The 22,834-nt window shown below is 33.4% G+C and overlaps 1 protein-coding gene across 1 annotated transcript in view; it reads left to right on the top strand.

Moving 5' to 3' along the window:
• Positions 1-20,608, top strand: part of MS3_00010891 (uncharacterized protein) — a gene marked incomplete at both ends in the record, with an annotated part of 133,298 nt that extends 112,690 nt beyond the window's left edge. Inside the window, 8 exons of the mRNA XM_051219305.1 lie at positions 2,427-4,238; positions 7,732-7,867; positions 9,880-10,173; positions 12,900-13,214; positions 15,318-15,548; positions 16,303-16,527; positions 19,569-19,838; positions 20,285-20,608. Of these exons, the coding sequence (XP_051066084.1) occupies positions 2,427-4,238; positions 7,732-7,867; positions 9,880-10,173; positions 12,900-13,214; positions 15,318-15,548; positions 16,303-16,527; positions 19,569-19,838; positions 20,285-20,608 (3,607 nt within the window). The remainder of the gene's footprint in view (positions 1-2,426; positions 4,239-7,731; positions 7,868-9,879; positions 10,174-12,899; positions 13,215-15,317; positions 15,549-16,302; positions 16,528-19,568; positions 19,839-20,284) is intronic.
• Positions 20,609-22,834: the final 2,226 nt, after the last annotated feature.

The following is a 22,834-nucleotide window of genomic DNA, read 5'->3' as shown; positions in this document are numbered from 1 at the left end:
AATTGCGACTAGATTATTGATGTTTGGAATAGGTGTAGCACATAAACCAGCAAAATAAGTTAAATTGATCTTATGCAAACCAAAGGGCTACATGACAAAAAAAGAAAAGCCAAACATCATCTACAAAATAAACTGTTTCAGTTGCGAAAAGCACTATATCGGAAAAAATGGACGTCCTCTTCATCTTCGCCTGCATGAACATCAATTAGCAATTAAACGCCGTGACACATCCTAGCTTACATCAATGCACGTGGACAACTTTCGACACATATTCGGCTAGAAAAATGTTTAAAATCTGGACAGAGGGAATATTAAGAACACCAGCTTATTTTTAGAAGCCTGGGACCCGGGTCAATCAGCTATCAACAAACACTTCGAAAACGATCCAGTCTACCAAATAATCAGAAAAATCATGCACAAATATTAAACTAAGAATCAGATCAAAGGGAGATATCATCAAAATATAGCGATGTATAGTGATAGGTTTCCGTTTGACTAGTCCCATTCATGATCTTTTTGAAATGGTCCAGTATCTATACCACATCTATTTTCTTCTCTTCCTTCGTCCAAGCAAACATAACTGGGACTCCATGCTCAGACAATTAATAAGCAGGACATTTTTAATTACTCTCCCCTGTTCGTGTTGTATGTTGAATCCAAACAAACAACTTCAGGGAATTCTTTGTACGTTTCAATTTGCTCGTACGTACTAAATGCCATTTTTGTGACCTGGTTAGCCACACCACAATAAAAAACGAATACTTTCCCATTGTTGCGTAAGGTTGGAATTACGTCGTTCAAACTTCCACAACCTAAAATACCGTAGATATATGGGATAAGCTTACGTTCGACAACTTTATATTTTAAATTATTAACATATTGCACCGTTATTGTCTTTCCAAAATTCTCTTCTGCATACTCAATTATCGATTCTGCATTACTCCCAGTCTTTACCATCGGTATAACAACGTTCAACTGATCTTGATTTAGTCTTCTGAACCAAGGATCATTTTCTAAGCACTTTTCATCACACGGATGGTTATTTATCTTCCTCGACGACGCTATGACGAACCAGTTTACATCATGCCGCAAACGAAACATGGCCTTGCAACCATTAAACTTTGATATATGAAAATTAATAACAATAATGATAATCATTTACCCTTTTACTCTCTGACCATGGCCCTCCGGCTTCTTTTTATGACCAAAAGAACATACATACACTACTTACTCGTAGCGAATTCCCGGCTTTTCTTTGTTCCGCTTGCTTTCACGTACTACGTAATGAGTCCAACTCACCTATTACTTTTATAATGGTGTATTATTAGTAGCAAACCTTCTGCAACAGACCGATAGCTTCTCTGACTTGGTCCCAACTTGTCAGGCGCCTGGGTCTCATAATCCTTTCGAAAACATCACTGGTATCCACAGCCACTGGACACTCAATATTAGTTTGATTCGTTGATGGAGTAGCGTGATCCATAATACTGCAAAAAATAACAAACCTTTCATTCCGCCTGATAACAATAAATGACACTTATGAACGAATATGTGGCCAGTTACGGTCCCATGCGGCAGCAACATTTATTTTAGCTAAAAAAACCGACTTCGGTTCTCGATCTCTAAAAAACAATGCTCAAAATATAACGGATTAAGATTCTATGACATAATAATATCGAGCTTGCCTGACAGTTAGGAACAATTATGCCAACAGTTGGAGTTCCATACAGCAGCAACAGTTATTTAAGCCAACAAAACTAACCTTGGCTCCCGATATCTGAGAAAAGTACTCAAAACAAAACGGATTAACATTTTATAACATAAGACCCATCAGATTGCCTGAAGAAATACATTGACTTGGGTAGCCGCAAAACCCCAGAAAACAATGCTGAATCGAAATAAATTTCATACCAACTGCGGCTATTTTAGCACACTGAAACAGTGAATTATGTAGCGACACAAAAATTAGGTGGAAAGACAAAGAATATGGAAAGCCGACTGCCATTGCTTACAAAGATGGCGGATACAATAATTCCTGCTTCATTCTGATTGGTTGCTAAGCTGACTGCCACGTTTATGAAATTGAATTTCGTTTAATAGCAGCCTTATGATACTTTTCTCATTTTTGGATTTTGTTAAATTAATGTCTTTCAATCGTATTGGTTACTTAAACACGTATTATTACGTCCTTGATCTGTCTACCCAAGCATTATGATTATTAATAATGGCTTTATTAGGGTTTATGCCCTCCCTTAAAATCTTCTTATATCTTAAATGATCAAAGTAGATAAATTATATAACTATTTCTATTATGATAAATGAGTTTTAGAGTTGATTAGTAAGTTACAATAATGTTTCAATCATTCAATGATGTCTATTTTGACTCAAAATGATATTTTAATAGTTTGTTTTCATCTTTAATTTAGATTACCTATTCAAATTACTTTTCAAGCAAATGGTGAACGTGATACTAATATCAATTTACAATGCCTTATAAAACATCGTGATTTACCTTTAACATTAAATGTTAAAGCTCAAGGATATACAATTCATTCATCATTATGGATTGATTGTATTCAATCAAATAATAACAATAATCATAATGACAAGACATGTACAGCTACTAGTGAACTAATTGAACTTACACCATTATGGTCACCATGTATTGGTATTGATCTAATAGATCTTATCAATAAATCAATAAATCGAATTCAAAATGATCAAAATTTAATCAATAAATTATCTGAATTAAATTTTGGTAAATTTTATCCTGGTGAATGTATTACACGTAAATTAGTAGTCTATAATAATGGAAAATATAAATTTGATTTTATATGTCAATTTATGTCATTAAGAAGTAATACAAGTATCAATGAAAAAAATGTACAGAAACATAATAAAGAACAACAATTGATTGATCAATTAATTAATGGTTTCACTATAGATGATATCAATCAACCACCATCATTAATAATCAATCCTAATTCTGGTAGTTTATTACCAAATGAAAAGTTGACATGTACAATTACATTCCAGTTACCAAAGCAACTAAATGTATTAAGTGTAAATCATTTAAAATTATATAATTTACTTGGTATTTGTTTTATAATACGTGATGGTCCTATTTATGGTATCAAATTATTAGGTTCAATCAAAAAACAAATGATACAATTTTCTGAAACTTCTGTTGATTTTGGTTCACAATTCATTATGCAATCCGGTCTTAAACCATCTATACGTTATTTATATATTAGTAATAATGATATAAAACAAGAATTAAGTATTGAATGTATTACAAAATCATCAAAAATATTCTCTTATAATTTTATACCAACAATTTTACCAAAGAAAGAACAACAAGAAACTATTGGATCCAATTCAAATATTCTATGTTTACCAATATACTTTTATCCATATCATGATCAATTCTATAAAGAAACAATAATATTTGAAATTAATGGTTTTAGTCAATATACAATTGATTTATTAGGTAAAGGATGTGAATTATTCATTGAACCAAAAATATATCCATTATTCATTATGAATAAAACTAAGAAAGGTCTTACAAAAATCACTCAATTCAATGATGAAGATGAATTCATTCATAATAAAAGATGTATCAATTTAGGTTATTTAAAAACTGGTCAAATATCACGACGATTTATTAGTTTAATTAATAAAAGTTCTGCACCAATATGTCTACATCAAATCCATTTGAATCAACCACAATCTAATAATAATAATAATGAGAATAAATCTAATTCAATTCATATACAATTTTGTAAATCAATTTCTATGGATAAACAATTCAATAATTTTGGACCGATCAAAGAAATTATGACACCAATAATTATTCCATCAAATGGAGGGGAAATAATGATCATGTTAAGTTTAACATCAAATTATCGATTACCTAAATTTACTGAAGAAGTTCTATGTGAAATTTCACGTGTAGATCAAAATCATCATCATAATAATGATAAAAATATAATTCAATTGTCTAAGAATCAAATAAACACTACTATAACTATGAATAGTAACCATAGAAATAAAGAAGAAATGATTTCAAATCTACAAGAGAATACTAATATGTTTTTACCAGTATTTTCAATATATGGTGCTGTGAATACATATGATATTAATTTTAATACAGAATCAATTAATTTTGGTTCAATTGTACGTGGTAGTCAATTAAGTAGACGTTTAGTTTTAATGAATACCGGTGATTATAATACAAAGTAAGTTAATTAAGAATTATGTAATCATTTGTTGAAAAATAAATTTAAATATGAATAAATAAATTAGTTATATAGTCATAAGTAATGTATAATCTTGAATAGATCTGTATCAGTTTAACTTCCACCACTATATTATAAGAGCAAGATGAAATTAATGGACATAAATTTCTGAACATTACAATAGTAAGATTATTATTAGTAGTAAGTCACTGTTATGACGGGTGGTCAGTCAGTCAGTCAATCATTAACAATGTAGAACTTCGTACGTACGTACATCACTTCGAGTTGCTATACCACATTAGCACACAGATACAATTGTCAATTCAAATCCCATAGTGGTAGAAGTAGTAAAAGTATAAGCAGTAGTTGGAAAGATTAAGATTGGAAGATGTTATTCAAGGAGTATAATTCAGTGAAATAAATTTCGAAAGAGAAAAAAATGGGGACATGAAGAATTCAGAAGATTAGAATTTAGGAGAACACAAAGAGTGGATGCACCTTCGCCATTGTAAATGATTTTGAGCCATGTGATTCAAAGTCTCTTATTATCGATCGCTCTCATCTGGCGGATGCCCGGAACCAGGAAGTCTACACCTACTGACGTGGTTCAGTCCACTTGTCAGTGACTTCATGTATTTGTGACATGTTTTGGTGTCCGAAATCGGATACTGATTCGCGACATGTTACGCGCTAACCTCTCAAGTGACTACTTGAGCGAGAACACAAGAGTGGACACGAAAGTATATTGAGTTACCGAATAAAATGCACAAATACTCATATATATACTACCCCTTAAAAAATCAATCCATTTCTTAGTCAATGAGATGCACATGTACTTCAAGTCACTTATGATTTCCATCGATGTACCTTCTCATTTGGCTACTGCTCATTAACTTATCATATCAGTAACCTTAGAAAATGTATGGTTTAAGAAAAAGAAATGAATTTGTTAGATAAAAAGTTTTAGATATTTCTACAACTGAAGATTTATGGATACATAATGACATGGTACATTTGTGTCACTGTGACGAACTTTGATCTACATCACCCAAAATCTCCAAACATCAATTACAATAACGGCGTAAACCTCTATCAGGTATTCTGAACCTATCTGTATGACTCATTCCTTCACTATTTAAAGTCGCGGACGAGGATGTTGGTTAAAACCGTTTGGACCATTTCCTACCGATTCATTTTAAGTGAAGTATCATTCACCTCGAAGTAACTGAGTTAGTTATGAAATTAAATGGTTTTCTTTACGCGACCGCTTTGATTATTACATTAGAATAAAGATATATTTATCATGATTTTACGGAAAAATATCACTGTCTCTCAGTAGTAATTAGGGTTTTAAGTATGAGACATCTCCTAATACAATGGGGATTGTTAATGTGATAGACTGTTCTAATCTGATGATAGGTTTTAAAAATATCGACTATAAGCTCTCGAATTACGTTCCTTGCTATGATCAAAGCATATTTACAATCATTATAGAAGTGATTCTCCTCGTAAATTTCGAATATGATTTAACGAATGTCTTAGAAATGTTATCTCTCAGTTATTGAAATAAAGACTGACGTCTTATGGGACTATTCTATCCTAAAACGATCTAATTTGGCGAAAGATGATGTCTGACCGTTATACTACTGAAATAAATGTCAGAATATGGTGACTGTTGAAAAACATTATGCTTACATCAAATTCTAATTTTTAGTAAGGTAGTAGTTGAGACGAAACAAACGCCATTTAAATAGATTGGGACTATCTAAAGTTCTTATTTAACACTCTCAACAGGAAACGAGTTCAAAGGAAAATTACTATTGATATGAGATTATAAGAAAATTGGAGTACATTCATTGTTTATTTAGACAACGAGGTACAAAGAGGCACCAAATACATATGCGCCACACACATCGAATGATTTGTTTGAGGGCTGGAATTCTGATCAAGCGCCCAGACTGAAGCAGGCGGTTTCCTTAGGGGGGACCACACCCGGCGCCATTGACCTAGAAATCTAATCCACAAGGCGGTGGTGCGACCTTAGGAGAAGCAGTCACAAGGTAGCCCGTGACCAACAATAGGTTCATACGGCTTTTTTCCCTCAGGATCCTGGAATACATGTCTACCATTGGTTTGGAATCAGTTTTTTATAACTCCCGTGGATGGATCCTCCATATCCACCAACCCGGTACAAGCACCGGGCATTCAATTTTATTCTCTCAGTTTCGTAAACAACACCCTCATTGAGAGCAGGCAGTGACTAGAACTTCCTTGGAAGTGGCTGTATATGCGTGGCTATATGAAAGCATTTGGAGAGAGAACGGATTCCTTCCGTCCTCGTCCGTACCATGGCATTTGAATTTTTTGTGAGAAATCATGATTTTGTCTTTTTTCAATGAGTATGAAATTCATTTTCTTCTTTAGCCTCCATCAGTTTGAGCACTAAGAATGATTAGAAAGTAATAAACAATTATCTTTGCTTGTTAATAAAACTCAGTATCCGGAAATATCTTTGGACCCATACAGTAAGGAACCTATGACCTTCAGGTTACAAGGGGACATGATATTGTCATATCATTGAGTGGAAACTCAGATTTAGTTAGTTTGGGATATAGAGGGTTACTCAACTAATGTTATCATGTAGTCACTGCTTCAATCTCGACTTCAGGATATTCGTCTTGCAGTTAGTTATTCATGCACATAAAGTTTTTATTAATATAATTAGTTTATATGGAGAATTTTGCATAGTTAATAAGTTATTTGTATTTCAAACAGAAAATAAATCTCTATAAAGTTTCTGATTAAAATTAGTAAAAAATCTTTTCATTGCGAATTATCTCTTTGATCAATTGGTTTGATCAGAGAGTATAAAAGTCACATAATGGTTAATGTTAGTTGACAACACTAAATAACTACAATATGACATTCCGACTGTACTAAATTGATAAATATCCATTATTGTACATTATTTGATTTATTTAAGGCAGTGATCTAGTGATTGAAGGGCTCATCTCTTAAACAATAGACCCTAAGGTCAAATAATGGTTGTCTTACCTCAATTTAAATAGGTAGTTTTATGGGATTATAGTGAATCAACACTCAGGTGGGAAAGATCAATTTATTGTTTAGTGCAAATTTTCAGTTTCTACGTAAATTATAAAAAGCATACATTAAGTACTTCATTTGCATATCTTCTATCAGTTGTCCTTTACATCCTTCATGATTCTTCCAATTATCGATTCCTCTGTTTCCGTTTTCGTTTTCTTCAGTTCAATCTTTTGAGCCTTCTTTTTTACAAGCCTTCCACTTCTGATTGATGCTACATACTACTTATATCTGTCAACATAAATAACATGCATTACAGGATCATTAACTCGACTGTCGCTGAAACCTTAGTAACGTAATTTGTACTCGAAAACTGTATAACTTTGATCTCATTAATTTTTTATATGACCAAGTAGTGATATGTATTTATTACTGATTTCATTTTAAGATTCGAATGGGATAAATCAACTTTCACATCGGATTTAACTATAGAACCAATGAATGGATCCATTGGTCCAGGATTAGAAGTAACATTTATTTTAACTCTTAAACCAAGTAAATTAAGACGTGAAATACGAATAGATGTAAGTAAATGAACTTGCTTATTTATTTTCTATATGGACATAGAACGATAGATTTTTACGCTGCCTAACCTGGTGATTGCTACAAGAAACTTAGTACATAACTGTTACACACTATTCATCATACATTATATAGAGATCATTTAGATTGAACGAAGAACTAACAAAACTGACAGATAGGCTACGGTTAACTTGTCAGTGAAATCAATACCAACTGTCAAGCTAATATCTATCATATTAAATATGTACATTTGTACACATAGGTAGGTCGCAAGCTCTATTACTGGCTCAGGAGAGATTTAGCTTTGTTTTCGCTCTTATAATTAAATGGTTCAGTTTATTGAGCATTTAGCGTGCTTGTTTAAAGTTAAAAACAGTATGGATCACTTCGGTTACAAGTTTTACAGTATGAAATGTTATAAACTATTTATTACTCTATGAATGATCACATATCGTGAGCACTATAACCTTCATGAACAGAACCTTATTAGAATTTATCAGTGTACGTTGTTAAAAGTTATTGAATTTTATTGATATCACGAGCCAATCTAAGTTAGACAAGCATTAAAGACTTGAAAGCACTGAACTATCGTCTCGTCCTAAGAGGTGACTTCTCAAGAGTGCTTGTTTTTTGACTTCGCAACCTGGAATCGGGTCCGTAACCTTCAGTTCCGTGATTACAAATACGTAAAAATTTTAAAATTTTACTGCTGATCACTGTTCAGTTATTTCGAAGCTACGATGAATCATATAATACTACCAATATTTTTCACAGTTTCATAGATCCCACCAATTATTTTCTTACCTCGCTGTTCTCAATGAGCACACTTCCTTTGAGATGATTAACTCATTCAGCAAATGTACTGTTTATAGAGATCATGGTACTGAGAAAACTGACGATACTGACACCAAGCTCCCGAAGCTTTATGTCCAAACGCTTTTTACGTGTTTCTAATCTATCATGAATAAAGAAGGAAGCAATACTAATTTGATTTAAGAAGTATTTTTGTTCGTGGACGGAAAACTTTATTCTGAGACTGATTCGTAGGGTATATGAGGGGACGTATGAAAGCAATGAATGTACACGGTTGTTTAAAATGGTTTGACAAATTTCGCACACCTTCTTAGATTTATTGGAACTATTAAAGTTAGCAATGAATGTCAAGTTCCTATTGGGCTATTTATTTTAATGAATCATTTACTGTCACATATTCAAAAATACTTTATAAAAAGCATTAAGAACTCGGTGAATCAGCAAAGTTAAAATTTAATGTATCGAACATTTTACATGACAATCTACTTTGGGATTGTTTACAGAAACAAAGTCGAAGTGATTAGATGGGTCGTTACATGAACGCGTATACAAAGATAATCCTCAAACCATGGAACAATCAAACAGATCGAACCATAGGCCAATAGTCACTGTGTGCCATAAAACATGAACCAGTTATAGACAGAAGTATATTAAATCGAAATCGGATAAATCAAATACCTGTTTGACTTGAGATGAAACTTGAATGTCCAACCGTCCTACAAGAGATAACTCGCTCGTCGACTATCTCAAAAGAAATATCTCTGATCGCGTCATAATTTCAAAATCCACTTCATTTAATAATACTTTCAGATGGCTAATAAGTCTAGTCAACGTATTCTAACTGGCATAAAACATTATTCGACAGTTTCTAGTCGGCTACTTTAACATGAAACAAAGTTCTTCGTAATGTCGAGCACTTAACTTACTGATCGCATAATAAATTGTTTAGCAGATTTAAATCATCACCACGGATTAGATAATGCGGTACCTGTTATCAATAAGTAATTAATAGACGGCTTTCAGTTTTCACGAGATCGAAGTTATCGGATGTGAAGCAAACTTCTATAAGTCATGACTGTTTTTTTATTTTTTTATAAGTAGTCCAGGTAAACTTGGATAAAGTACAAGTTAACATTTATGTGTGCTTTCTTAAAGTATTTTTATAATTTTTCTTTCTTTTAATCGCCAATAAAAAAAACAGAATGTAACATGTCAAATTCAAGGTATAGGATCGAAATTAATTACTGTTAGTGGAGCGTGTGTGCCACCTACTATTATTAAAGAAATACAACAATTTTCAACGATTGTTAGACAGCAAGATATTAAAAATCTACAAATTGTTAATCGTACAAATGCTAATTGGCAAATCAAACCAGTTATTGATGGTGAACAGTGGGATGGACCAAAAATAATTGATATACCTCCACAACAAATAGGAATTTATGAATTAACATATAAACCATTAACAATGACTTTAGATGGAGCAAAACATAAAGTAAGATGTTTTATGATCATGTGTTAAGTTCTTGATGATGGATTACATAAAGAATTAAATTTAGCTAAAGCACTACTGAAAGTTAGAGAGTATGGAGAGTTGTTTTACGCTAGCATGAGGCAACTTTTCAAGTGTGCTTACATTCATCAGATATCATGGATGGCACTGGATGAAGGTCGTGCAATATCACGAATTGATTGAAATTGGAAATATGTACGGCTATATGTCAACCAAATAGTTTATTGTTTAACCATACACCGTAAACCTCGAAGTTACTTAATTCTATCTCTGGTGGAGTCTGTGGTTAGTGTTGCTATGATATTGCATACTGAAACAAAGCAACCACCCAGTGCCTCCAATCTATCAATTGTTGTTGAAATAAAGTCAGTCTACAATGCCGACTATCGTCATAAGCACTTCCTCTTAATAATTATTTATTTACATATCGAGTACTTTTAAAATGTTGACAAGTAAGCCATTCAACAAACTACGATATATGACAAATAGAAAGGAGGAAAAATAAGTCGAATGAGAATTTACTTCAAGATGAACCCACAATAGTATGTTACTACATTTCTTTGATTTCTTTTCTGTCTTATATAACAAAAATAAAAAGATGCGGATACTTAGTGTTATGAATGAGGATTCGATGACTTAATAAATGCATTCTCAAGTGTTAAAATGAAGGGAAAAAAAGCGAATAATACGTAGTGATATGCAATGACATGGTGTGATTGAGTGATGGTTATTCATAGGACCGAATTATTGACATAAGCCTTTCATTGAACTGATCTCAGCGGATAAGACAGTTTTATACTGAGATGAAGAAGAAGATTTCTAGCTCAGGTGAATGATTTCGGTGGAGTTTGTGTTGATGATGTGGTTCAAAAGAACGATGGAGGCTCGATGACTAAACCATTCAGCTCAAAGAACAAAACTCCATCGAAACAGTTTCATAGTAAAATAGGTCTTTTTTATAATAAAATAATATTCTTGTGGACAAAATATTGACAAAGAACAAATGTAATTAAAATGTCTTAGAAGAGAGAAGAAAATCAATTATATGGACTACTCAAAGTCTATTCGATTAGGACATTGCCAGTCATATTGCTTGCCACAGGCATTAATTATACTTCATTTCGATATTGTTATATCTAGAGCTTAGATTTTTAATATGCCGCGTATAACTTGAGCACCCGAACTCTAGAACCCTCCTAAGTTGCAAATGAGAAGACAGAAGACAAATGAAAGGAATTCTATTCCAAATAATGTCAATTATGGTACAAACCTGTCATGTATTTATAGTTTTTAATAAAAACCAAATCATCATTATAGTCCTCGGTCGATAAATCACTGTTCTGTAATTGACGGTATCATTACGTTATACATTAATAGGACACAGGGCACAAGTCATAAAAAATATTAACATATGTCATTGTTCATTAGTTTTGCTTTTTAAAGCTCTTATTCTTCAAGCACTATCCCCACTGATAATTAATCTATACATGTTCGAAGATTGGAGAGTGATGTTTCAAGAAGTTTTTTTAGAGTAACGCATAATCGCCTTTAATTATATCTTTACTTGTTAATTTAGTGAAATATGGGCTTAAATGTTATCAAAATGTCCTCTCTATTCTGTTTATTTCAATCATATTGATTTTCTGAAGTCATTGTAGTTTATAAAATGTAATATTTACAAACATATCACTGCTATGCAACCAATTCTCTTCGCAATTTTAAACAAGTAAGAAAGATAAACTTGGGATATTACATTTCACAGTCGTAACCAAATTTAGTGAGATGCTCTGTTATTTTTGTGTCAAATACACTCGATTTTCCCCATTGGTGTTCCTGTTCACTACATTTGGTGTCGCTGCCAATCAGGAGGGGGGAAGGGTGCTGTTCTGTGGTCGCCGTTGCGGGCCTGGAGCTGAGGTGCCAGTGGGGGCGGTCTGGTGCGGAGAGGTGACGTCGGGTGGAGTGTTCTGGCGGGGCGGCGTTGGCTGCGGCGGGTGCTGTCGACGAAGAGGAGCGGTGGGACGTGAGGATTTTTGGAGGACACCGGATGTAGGCTCAGCAGGCCTCTGGAGCGCAGGCGTTGAATGTCCCAGGTGCCGGGAGGATGTCGAATGTTGATGCCCCGGCAGGTCGACGGAGCTATGGAGGCCGGCGCGCCACAGACTCGACATTTTGACGGAGAGCGTAGCACAGACTGCAGAAAAGAAGAAAGTGGAACGGCGAGCAGAACCACCGCAAGAACGAATGCTTTAAAGGGGGGACGAGTGTGATGTGGGTTACGTATTTCCACACAAGTAGTACATAACGGTGGTCAGGCATAGAATGTATTTCAGTAGAAGGCCGATGAGGAAAGAACGGGAACGGAACGCAATTTGTATGAAAATGCATGAACAATGAAATCTGAGACAATGGATTGATGTTTGAGACAGGAACGGTCAGGTTTGAGATGATGGATTGATATTTTGCAAATTAACTGTATGGTTCTCAGATTTTAGTGAGATGTTCTGTAATTTCGTGTTCAAACACATTCGATTGTCCTCACTAGTGTTCTGTTAACTATATTTTACTTAATTAAAACCTCAATCACTAATTGCATTATTTAGTCTCATACAATTGAATAAATAATAAGATATTTGTTGCTTAATCAGATTATAATCTATTGTAGTAACTTGAGTTTCTTTCATCTTTACTTACTCTTTATGATTCAGGGTACAATATTCTTTCCATTACCTGATGGTACAGGATTATTATATAATTTATGTGGAACATCTGATGCACCAAAATCAATGATGCGAATAAATCGTGAAATTGAATGTAAAAAATTACATACGGAAATTGTACAAATACCAAATTGGTTAAATGTATCACAAAGATTTCGTGTTTCAAAAGAAATTCTTCGACCGGATAAATTAGATCCAAGTACAACTATTCAAGGATTAAATTATTTAGATGTACCAGCTGATTCAAGTAAAGAGTATAAATTGAGTATATTCACTTATCGAGAAGGTTTTACATTGATTAAAGTAAGAAATATATCTAGTTAGATTTTATTCAGTAGTATATATTTAGCATATAAAGTGGTCTAGAGGTAAAGGGTTCACGCGCACGAGACCGACGAGTCCTGGATTCGAGTTCAACGGGCGGAATCGTGGACGCATACCGCTGAGGAGTTCTATACTAAAACGAAACGGCCGTCCAGTGCTTCCAGGTTTTCCATAGTGATCTAGCTTCAATCGACTTATGAATTCAACTACTAAATAACTACGATTTGTTTCGAATCAAGTTGTAAAAAAGACGAAATTTCATAGACTTTTGCTTAACAATTTATAGATGATAAGTGTAGAATAAATAGATTCTACATTTTCCCTTGATCTTTATTTACATTATGATTAGTACATCATAAAATGACTTCATATTAATGTTAGTCAGTCAGTCAGTCAGCAACAATATAGAACTTCATACGTACGTACATCAGTTCGAGTTGCCTTACCACATTAGCACACAGATACAATTGTCGATTCAAATCCCATAGTGGTAGACGTAATAAAAGTATAAGCAGTAATCAGAAAAATTAGAGTTTGAAGATGTTATTTAAGGAGTATAATCTTTAATCACCATTAATTTTAGTTATGATAGAACACTTGTATTTCTTTTTAATTATATGGATTCTATTGTATCTATGCTATGAGTGTAATGGGTAAGTTCTGTTTGCTAGAATAAAATTGACTAATTAATTGAAGGATTTCAAATGTCTGTCCAGAAAATCTTCATCATAACTTAAAAATATGTTTTTAACAATTCTGGTAATATTCTTCACTATACTACATAACGAGAGATTATTTTCTGGAACAAATCAATAAAGAACAAGAAATTTAGGTCATGCCCGTCAAAACAGTTTAGAAAGAGAATCTCATTAAATTTCATTTCACTCTATTTTCAGAACTTTTTACCTATGTCGGAATTATGTAACTCATTGTTTCCCTCATGAATCTGTACATATTTTTTTAATCGTCATTTACTTCAAATGGAATAAAAGTTCCATGATTACTTTGTGTATTATGCTTCCAACTTCAAGAGTTTTTGTTAACAAAGACTAGTCTAAATTCAGTAATATAATATTACAGAAATAATACTTCATTATAAGCGAAAATGGATAGTGGCTAGCAGTGGTTATCAGGACTCAGATGCTGAGTGGATAATGCGATGGCATTTGAAGCGAGCGGTGCTGGGTTCGAGTCCCACAGTGAACATCAACTCTGGAATGCAGGTACATCCAGCTGACGGGCCCCAAATAGGACGAAACACGTATCCTGGATTCCACTGCTAACCACTATCCATCTTTGCTTATAATGCTTGTGAATTAAGGCAATATCGAGGCAATGCGCACAGTATGTACATGTGCCAATATAAGACTAATCAATTGCAGTCCTAAACATCAATGAGAAGATTCAAGTAAACAATACCAAGTGAATTTGAATAATACTTCAGCATAAAAACTGTAATTAGTTCCCCCTATTAAAAATATGAAAAAGGCTCTAAATTGTCCTAATGTTAAATGAATTCTTCACTTTCACCTTTAACTACCTACTTAAATATTTTGTAGTACGATTTATATAGTTTAAACATAGTCCATTAGTGATAAACTAACTTAACCGTTAAACATTATAAGCCGGTCAATGGTTTTCAATAGTACCCTTGCTGATGGTAATCTACAATGAATGACACTTGCAACTTGAAACAATTTCCACATAACCTCTCTGAAAAAAATAAAGAATAAATTTATCAGCTAACTGTTGTAATTATCGATACTACTAGTATGTAATCTATGCTTAAATTAGTAAAGATGCATATTGAATAATAGTGAAAACTAGAATACTTATGTCATCTTATTTGAAAGTTTTCAATTGAATATACCGAAATTCTAGTCTTGATGTTCGTACTGATTCAACTACCTTGAATGAACGATACTTCATCCATTAAAGTACTGAATTCATATAATCACTATCATATTCAACGATGATTAATTTTATTTATAATAATGAATTGTAGTCACTATCCAACTTTCTTAAGTACCTTATGATCAATTAACTGTATTTTACATTATTTTTTTTATTTTTAAAATTAAGGTTACATTTACAAATGAAACAACTGGTGAATATCAATATTTTGAAGTGAATTTTAAATCTATCAGAAATAAAAGTTTAGATGTGATTAAAATGCAAACACCTATTCGTAAACCTATTACACATACACTCATATTAGAAAATCCTTTATCAATACCAGTGAATTTTCAAATGAGTACAAATATCTCTGAAGTTCAATGTCCAAATCAATTACAAATACCTGCTAATTGTGAAGTAAGTAGTAGTATAGTGAACAGAACACGTAGTATAATCGAATGTATTTAACATAAAATTACAGGACTTGTTAATAAAAGCTAACAATCAAATAGTAAATACTTAATTTGTAAAATGTCCATCGATTGTCTCAAAATGACTCAGACTTCATTGTTCTTGCATTATCATACAAATTGCATCCTGTTTCCATTCTTTACTGTTCGATCCTCTTGTCTCTCTGATGCCAGACCTTCTGTTCACGACTAACATCATATACTACTTATGTCAATATAAGTGGCACAGTAGTAGTAAGGTTTTAGCTATATGTTTACTATTGCTCATTTTAACTATTGATTATTTTGTTTAAATGTGATGAATACTTCAATTTTGTGATTCCACAACAGTTGACAGATATTTAATCGAATGATGAACTCACTATATTATGAATAGATTGAAGTCTAAAATCTGAACTGTTGAATTTTAACTCACTGACTGGAAATGCCAAGAAAATTGAAGATTCCAGGTTCATAATAATATTGAAGACAAGGTAGATAAATCTCAGAAATAAAACAAAACAGGTTATTCTTTGAATTTTGTGAACAGGATCCTGGATGCTCACTACTGAGTAGTCCCACAATAGGACGAAACGGCCGTTCAGTACTTTCAAGTTTATCCAACTTCATTATCTATCATTATCATTATTACTTAGATATTTTTTTTCACCTATATAGTATGCTTCATAAAATGACTTATTATCTATTCTATTTTTTCTCAGGGTAAAGTAACACTTGAATATTTACCAATTAAAATTGGTCAAAATAATGGAAAATTTGAAGCTAATTGTAATGAATTAGGTTCATTTATTTATGAATTAAATTTACAAGCTACACCAGCTAGTTTTGAATCGACAATACATTTTCGTACAACCATAGGACAACGACATTGTCAAATTGTCAAATTTACAAATTTATCAAAAAATAAAAATGAATTTATTACTAATGTAAGATTATTATTTTTCTAATATTTGAAAAAAAGATATCTATACTTTTTGATAAGTCTTGCTGATTTGAACGCTATATTCGGTTCCTAAGCTATTCTCGTGACCCACAAGCTAGAACTACACAGCGACTTAAACATGAGAGAAAATGCGCAAAATATGCGAGAAGCACTTTACTTCGAAGGTTCGTTTTGGTACAGAAAATATAGGGTTTTTATACCAGTTCAGATGTCCTTGGGTTTTCCCGAAAATTCTGGAATGCTACTAAACATAGTAGCAGGGTAGTGATCAGCCAATCAGAAACTCCACATGTCACTTTCTTGATGTTCCTGCTTAAAGTTCTACTGAAAGCTGATTGGAAAAAAATGCTTCTTAGTGTTTCTTGAACCTTTCTTGGCTTTTGCGAGAAGTTTTCTGGATCACCTCAACACTTTTATATTACCTTTTTGATCAAACAGTGTTGGGCATGTGAGATCCCCAGAACTCACTTGATAAATACCTTGTTTTTGTAATTTTATTTTAAAAATTTGAATTTCTCGTCTTCGCGCCAAGAGCGCCCATTTTCACCTTCATGTTGTATTTCCCATTTGAGTGAATCTTAAGCGCTATTGGTTCGTTGTATCTTTTAGTATACTGTTTTGTAAGGCTTCCCAATGACAATTTTATGCTGTATATATACGTTTGATTTGTGCCTATTGTCATTGCTCGTGCTTTTGGCTGTTTGTGGAATATATTTCCCTGTTTCGAATATGAACTTCTCTCTCTAGTTAGCGGGGCTGGGACGCATCAGAATAGCTAACTTATTGCTCTTTGGTCACAGAGTCTTTGTTCCATTCTCAAACTAGGTGAACTCGTGATCACTTCAAACATAGCAAACAGAGACTACCATAACTTACGCCTGTTACTCTCAATGAAGCATAGGCTACCGATCAACATTCTATCCAATTGTTCATCCACAATATCGTGGGTTGGTTGAACTTAGACATTAACACGGTTGGATGCCGTCTCAGTGGTCTAGAGGTTAAGCGTTCGCATGCGAGATCCAACGTCCTGGGTTCAAGTTCCACATCGTGGATGCGCACTGCTCACCGGTTCCATACTTGGACAAAACGGTCGTCCAGTGCTTCCAGGCTTTCGATTGTAGTGTGGTGTCGAGTCGCGGTTGACTATGATCACCACTACAGGAAGACTACGTGCCAGTTAACCGATAAGATCCCTTGTAAGCCAAATATCAGAAGGCAGTTGATGGCTGTAGTCGAGATGTATTTGTTGGCGATCTCGTAGTATCGAAAGAATACCGAGATCATACCAGGTTACAAGGTCACAATGAAAGAAAGGATGTATGTGTTTTGGTACAGTTAAACAAACAAGTACAGTTAAACAATCCGTGATACAATTGGTTATAATAATAATTGTTTCCATTACACCAATCGCGTTCTCTTAATAAAAGCAAGTCACTACACGATCGTGATCTAACATTCATCCATTCATGATATCAATCCAAACTCAACAATCTTCACAACCCTATACTGATAGTTACTTTCTTGCATATGAATATGGACCAAAATTTATTATTGATAAGTACACCAAATTATGTTTAATGATAATTCAAACTTTTAATTCCAATAATTCTCGAATTCATAGTTGATCAAAGAAATATTAATGATAAAAGTGTAGATAAATATGATAATCAAAATATGTTTGAATATGATTAAACGATGGTTGTAATATAACATATTTGTATAATTTTAAACGTTTGAAGAAATTGTTAACAAAGGGTTAATAATACAAAAGGTTTGTAGAGATTGTTCACTTTGTAGTTTACACCATGACTTGGTGATAGTTAGATAACCGTTGAATATTAGGAAATATTTGACAGTCATCGTACTCCTCACCAGTTCACATCTCCCTAAGGAACTGAACCGATGATTTTTAAGTCTCGGGGCGAGCGCTTAATCTTCAGATCATTGAGCTGGCATTCAGTAGTGTACATGTTTAACTTCAATCGACTGGCTATATTAAGCATTCATCATTTATTCTTGGACACATATAAAGTTAATCTTCTTATGTACATACTCAATAGTCTTAGGAATATATCTCTGTTAATTTGACATCATGACTTAAGGGTGGGGGGGGGTCTATCTGACATTCAATTCAGTTAATTTTTTTCTAGAATTCATGATCTTATGTAAAATAAGGTGATTACCAGACTACTAAGTTAGTTGTATGATAACGTATTATGAAGTTTAGTATTAGTGTTTTTATGGTTACCTTAACTATACCCCCAATAAGTCATTCATTAATAATTTAGAAAAAAGAAAATATTTTCGGACTTATTTTATTTGAGCGACATACAATGGTTTATGAAAATTCAAATTTAGATTGATCACTTCATAATATTCATAAGATTTATTCAAGAATTCTGAAAGGTTTATACATGAATCTACACTATATTGCATAAACTTTCGCTATATACAAGTTGGGTTTCGAAAAACAAACAGGCTGACATTTTTCTGACGTTTCATAACTCCATGTAAGTCACTTATCAAGTCAGACCTTGATAATGATACCTACAAACAAGTTGATAGTTCACTTTCTTTTTACTATACCATTGGTTTGATTATATTATTATATTATATATGTACAAATATAAATATGCACTGACTATTATAAAATATGTTACTGCTTAGAATTCTTGATTGTCATTCATATTACGTGCCTTAAAATCTAGCTCTTCGGATAATGACATTAACATTTCAGTAGTACCTAACTTATTTCAATCTTTGAAGAAGATAATCAATGAAAGACAATTTATCTATAAACTTTTAACTTATTTTACATATATATTGTTTTACAACTGTGAGAATGAACTCATTGTAAAGGATTCCTAGGGTTCAGTTACCTGGTTTCTTTTTTAATCATTTAAACTAAGTTAAATTTTTCTTTCGACAGCTATGTGATACGTTTAATTACAATTACAGAAAAAAACAACAAATTCAACCGGTTTTATCAGAAAATAACACTTAAATTTTATATGTTTACAGGTTGATAATTCTGATTATCATTGTGAAAAACAAATAATTGTAGCATCGGGGGTTGAAGCGTCATTGGAAGTTGTTTATGAACCAACTAGTGTGGGTAATTCACAGGCTACTTTAACAATTACAAGTGCACAAGCTGGTGAATACAGTTTTCTACTTAAAGGTACTGCTCTACTACCACAACCACAAGGTCCAATAATCATAAAAGCTGGTGAAACAAAACATATCATCTTCCGAAATGTTTTCCCTACACCCATACTTTATTCATTTCAGGTAAATTGACAATTTTATTTAGATTTACACTCATGTGTGTTAGTGAATAAACACTTGTCTATTTCGTTCTTATTAGAAATTTTAGATCATAAGCACATTCCTATCAAGTAGTGTAGAGCTAAAGATGTTATACTGTTTACTTTTCAGTGCTGATAAGATTTTATCGATCAGGTTTGTACGTGAAAAGAATTGGTAAAATGTAAAAATCACGAACCTAGGGTTTCTCAGTGGTAGCCATCAAATACCAAACGACAATATATGTGGTACCATTGTTTCTAAAACAATAAAAGCGATGAAGGACTTAGTATGTAAGCATATGTGCGTAGTCAACTTAAACCAAGTTTCATCGTTTTTCATCATTGTTTCGAAAGCTTATATGCAATATTTTATACTTGTGTAATTTGAATTAGACTGTCATTTATTTCATATGTTTCTTTTTTTCATAGGTTGACAATACTTTATTCAATCTACCGAAACAAAGTGAAGTTATTAGACCTGGTAAAGAATTTAGAATTCCTGTTGGTCTTGACGGTAATATCACTAAATCTCCTGTAACGGGTAAACTAGTTGTGACAGCAGTCCGTGCACAGTCAAGTGCACGTACAATCCGTAAAGGACCATCAAATGTAATTAGTGATACCACTTCCCTATCATCATCATCGTCTTCATCATCACCACAACAGCAACAGTCAAGCTTCATTGATTCTACAATTACAGAAAAAGGCGAAGGATTTCAATGGGTTTATTATTTACGCGGTGTTACAGGATAAAGATGAACAAATATATAATCGGCAATTGATAAGTTTTCTATAAAAGGAAGCCAGAGAATTTATTAAATAGTAAACTCAAATGAAATAAAAATTTTATATTATTGGCCTCATTTTTCTGACATCACTTTAAAGCTTATATGTCCCTTGAGAAGAACTAAAGATGACCTTTTAAAACTTAATCTCACTCTGTTCATGCTTCTTCCTTATGTCTATTAATGTGGTAAATTGAGGGCACAAGTTAGTCATTAATGTAATGCTACGTTAGACTTTTAAGAGGTTCTCCTCTAGTCTGAAAGTATAATGTGTTAAGAGAGTATAGAGAGCAGCGTGTATCATAATCTCAGACATAAAAGTACACCGATGACTCAGTAAGCACAAACAATCCATTGACATTTAAAAAAGAGGGCAGCAGACGGCAACTACCGGTAACCCAAGAGTAACCTTATGACCATCTGATAAACTTAATTAGAAGATGATTGCGTAACTTTTCTTATGCATTTGAATTGCAGATATTCAGAAAAATATTTTTCAATTTGATGCAATAAAGCAAAAATTCCTCTCATCAGCGTTCAGTGTTCATGTATGAAACATTAAAAGCATACTGAAAGTATTATAATTGAGCATTGGATCCAGGGTTCCATCAAATAAAATAGCAGGATATACTATGAAACTTCCAAGGACTGGTGAAAATCTCATTTGAGACTGTAATCCTATAGGATTGTAACTTTCTTGTCCAGTGCGAAGATATCTAAGATTTCGCAATACGCTACCTACAAAACATCAGATAGTAACACATAACTGTCGATCAGGAATCAGTCGGTTGTTAGGCGTTCTGTAGCTACCGAATATGCTGAGAATCCCTCTGATTTCAGACGGAACAGTCGTGAGAGTGCCTACAGCTAGTAGTGGGTCCAACCTTACAAGTTTGTGCTACTCATGTTTGAAGGTTATCCATAGAAATCCAGGGCATTAGCAGACCTGTGACGCCTTAATTAGGCCCGATTATTACATAGCAGTATTGTGTTAAACTAAGCATGCTTGAAAATAGGGTCTGTGCTCTGATAATAATTTATTTTAAGTAGTGACACGTTATATGAGGCACGACAATCTACAGGCAAGATCAAATTGTTGCGAATGCTTTACTGTTTATTACGTTAACTCGTCCACCCATTTACTTTGTCGTGTTATGACGAAAGTTTTCTTACAGAAGCAGGATAACAAAATGTTAGTGCATAAATGTGTTGGGTATACAGAGGAATATACTAATAATTGTCGTGTTAAGTCGAATGGTGTCCTTGGACGTTAAATGGACATTTCCTATTGGTCGATATTTATTTCACTTGTTACATATTGTGTAAATGTTGTTTTCTATTTTTATGATACGATGTGGTCTGTTTGGTTGGTATATAAACAGAGTATGTTTGAAATATAACGATTCATATCTCAAAGGCTAAGACTTGCGTTCTGGACTCAACTGGCAGGGTTAGACAGCGAAGCAGGGCCAATCGGGACTCTAGGTCGTCCGTACGTGTTTTACTTGTCCACTGCAATCGATCAATAAAACGCTGCTTATCAAAACCTGCAGTTCACACGTTACAACAAAATGGATGATCATTTACTTATTTACTTACGCCTGTTACTCCTCGCGAAGAAACATAGGCACCTCACCAGCATTCTCCATCTAACCCTGTCCTGAGCAAACCTTTCTAGCTCCTTCTAATCATTATTCATCCTTCACATATTTGCTTCTATTTCCCGATGTAATGTGTTCTTTGGCCTTCCTCTTTTCCGCTTCCCTTCAGGATTCCAAGTTAAAGCTTGTCTCGTGATGTAGTCTGATGATTTGCGTAATGTATGTCTTATCCATTTCCATCGTTTTTTCCTAATTTACTCCTAAGATGGAAGCCGGTTTGTTCTCTTCCACAAATGGCTGTTGCTGATGGTATCCGGCCAATGGATGTTGAGTATCTTGCGTAGACAACCATTTTTAAATACTTGTACCTTCTTCATGGTGGTTGTTGTAGTTCTCCATATTTCAGCTCCATACAGTAGAACTGCCTTGACGTTGGTATTGAAGATCCTCACTTTGATATTGGTTGAAAGTTGTTTTGAGTTCCATATGTTCTTCAATTGTAGGAATGCAGCCCTTGCTTTGCTAATCCTCGCCTTTACGTTTGCATCTGAACCTCCTTGTTCATCGATGATGCTTCCTACGTATGTGAAGGA

Source organism: Schistosoma haematobium, chromosome 4 (genome assembly GCF_000699445.3).
Source record: "Schistosoma haematobium chromosome 4, whole genome shotgun sequence".
Lineage (NCBI taxonomy): Eukaryota > Metazoa > Platyhelminthes > Trematoda > Strigeidida > Schistosomatidae > Schistosoma > Schistosoma haematobium.
The sequence above is the reverse complement of the archived record's forward strand: the minus strand, read 5'-3'. Positions and strand labels throughout refer to the sequence as shown.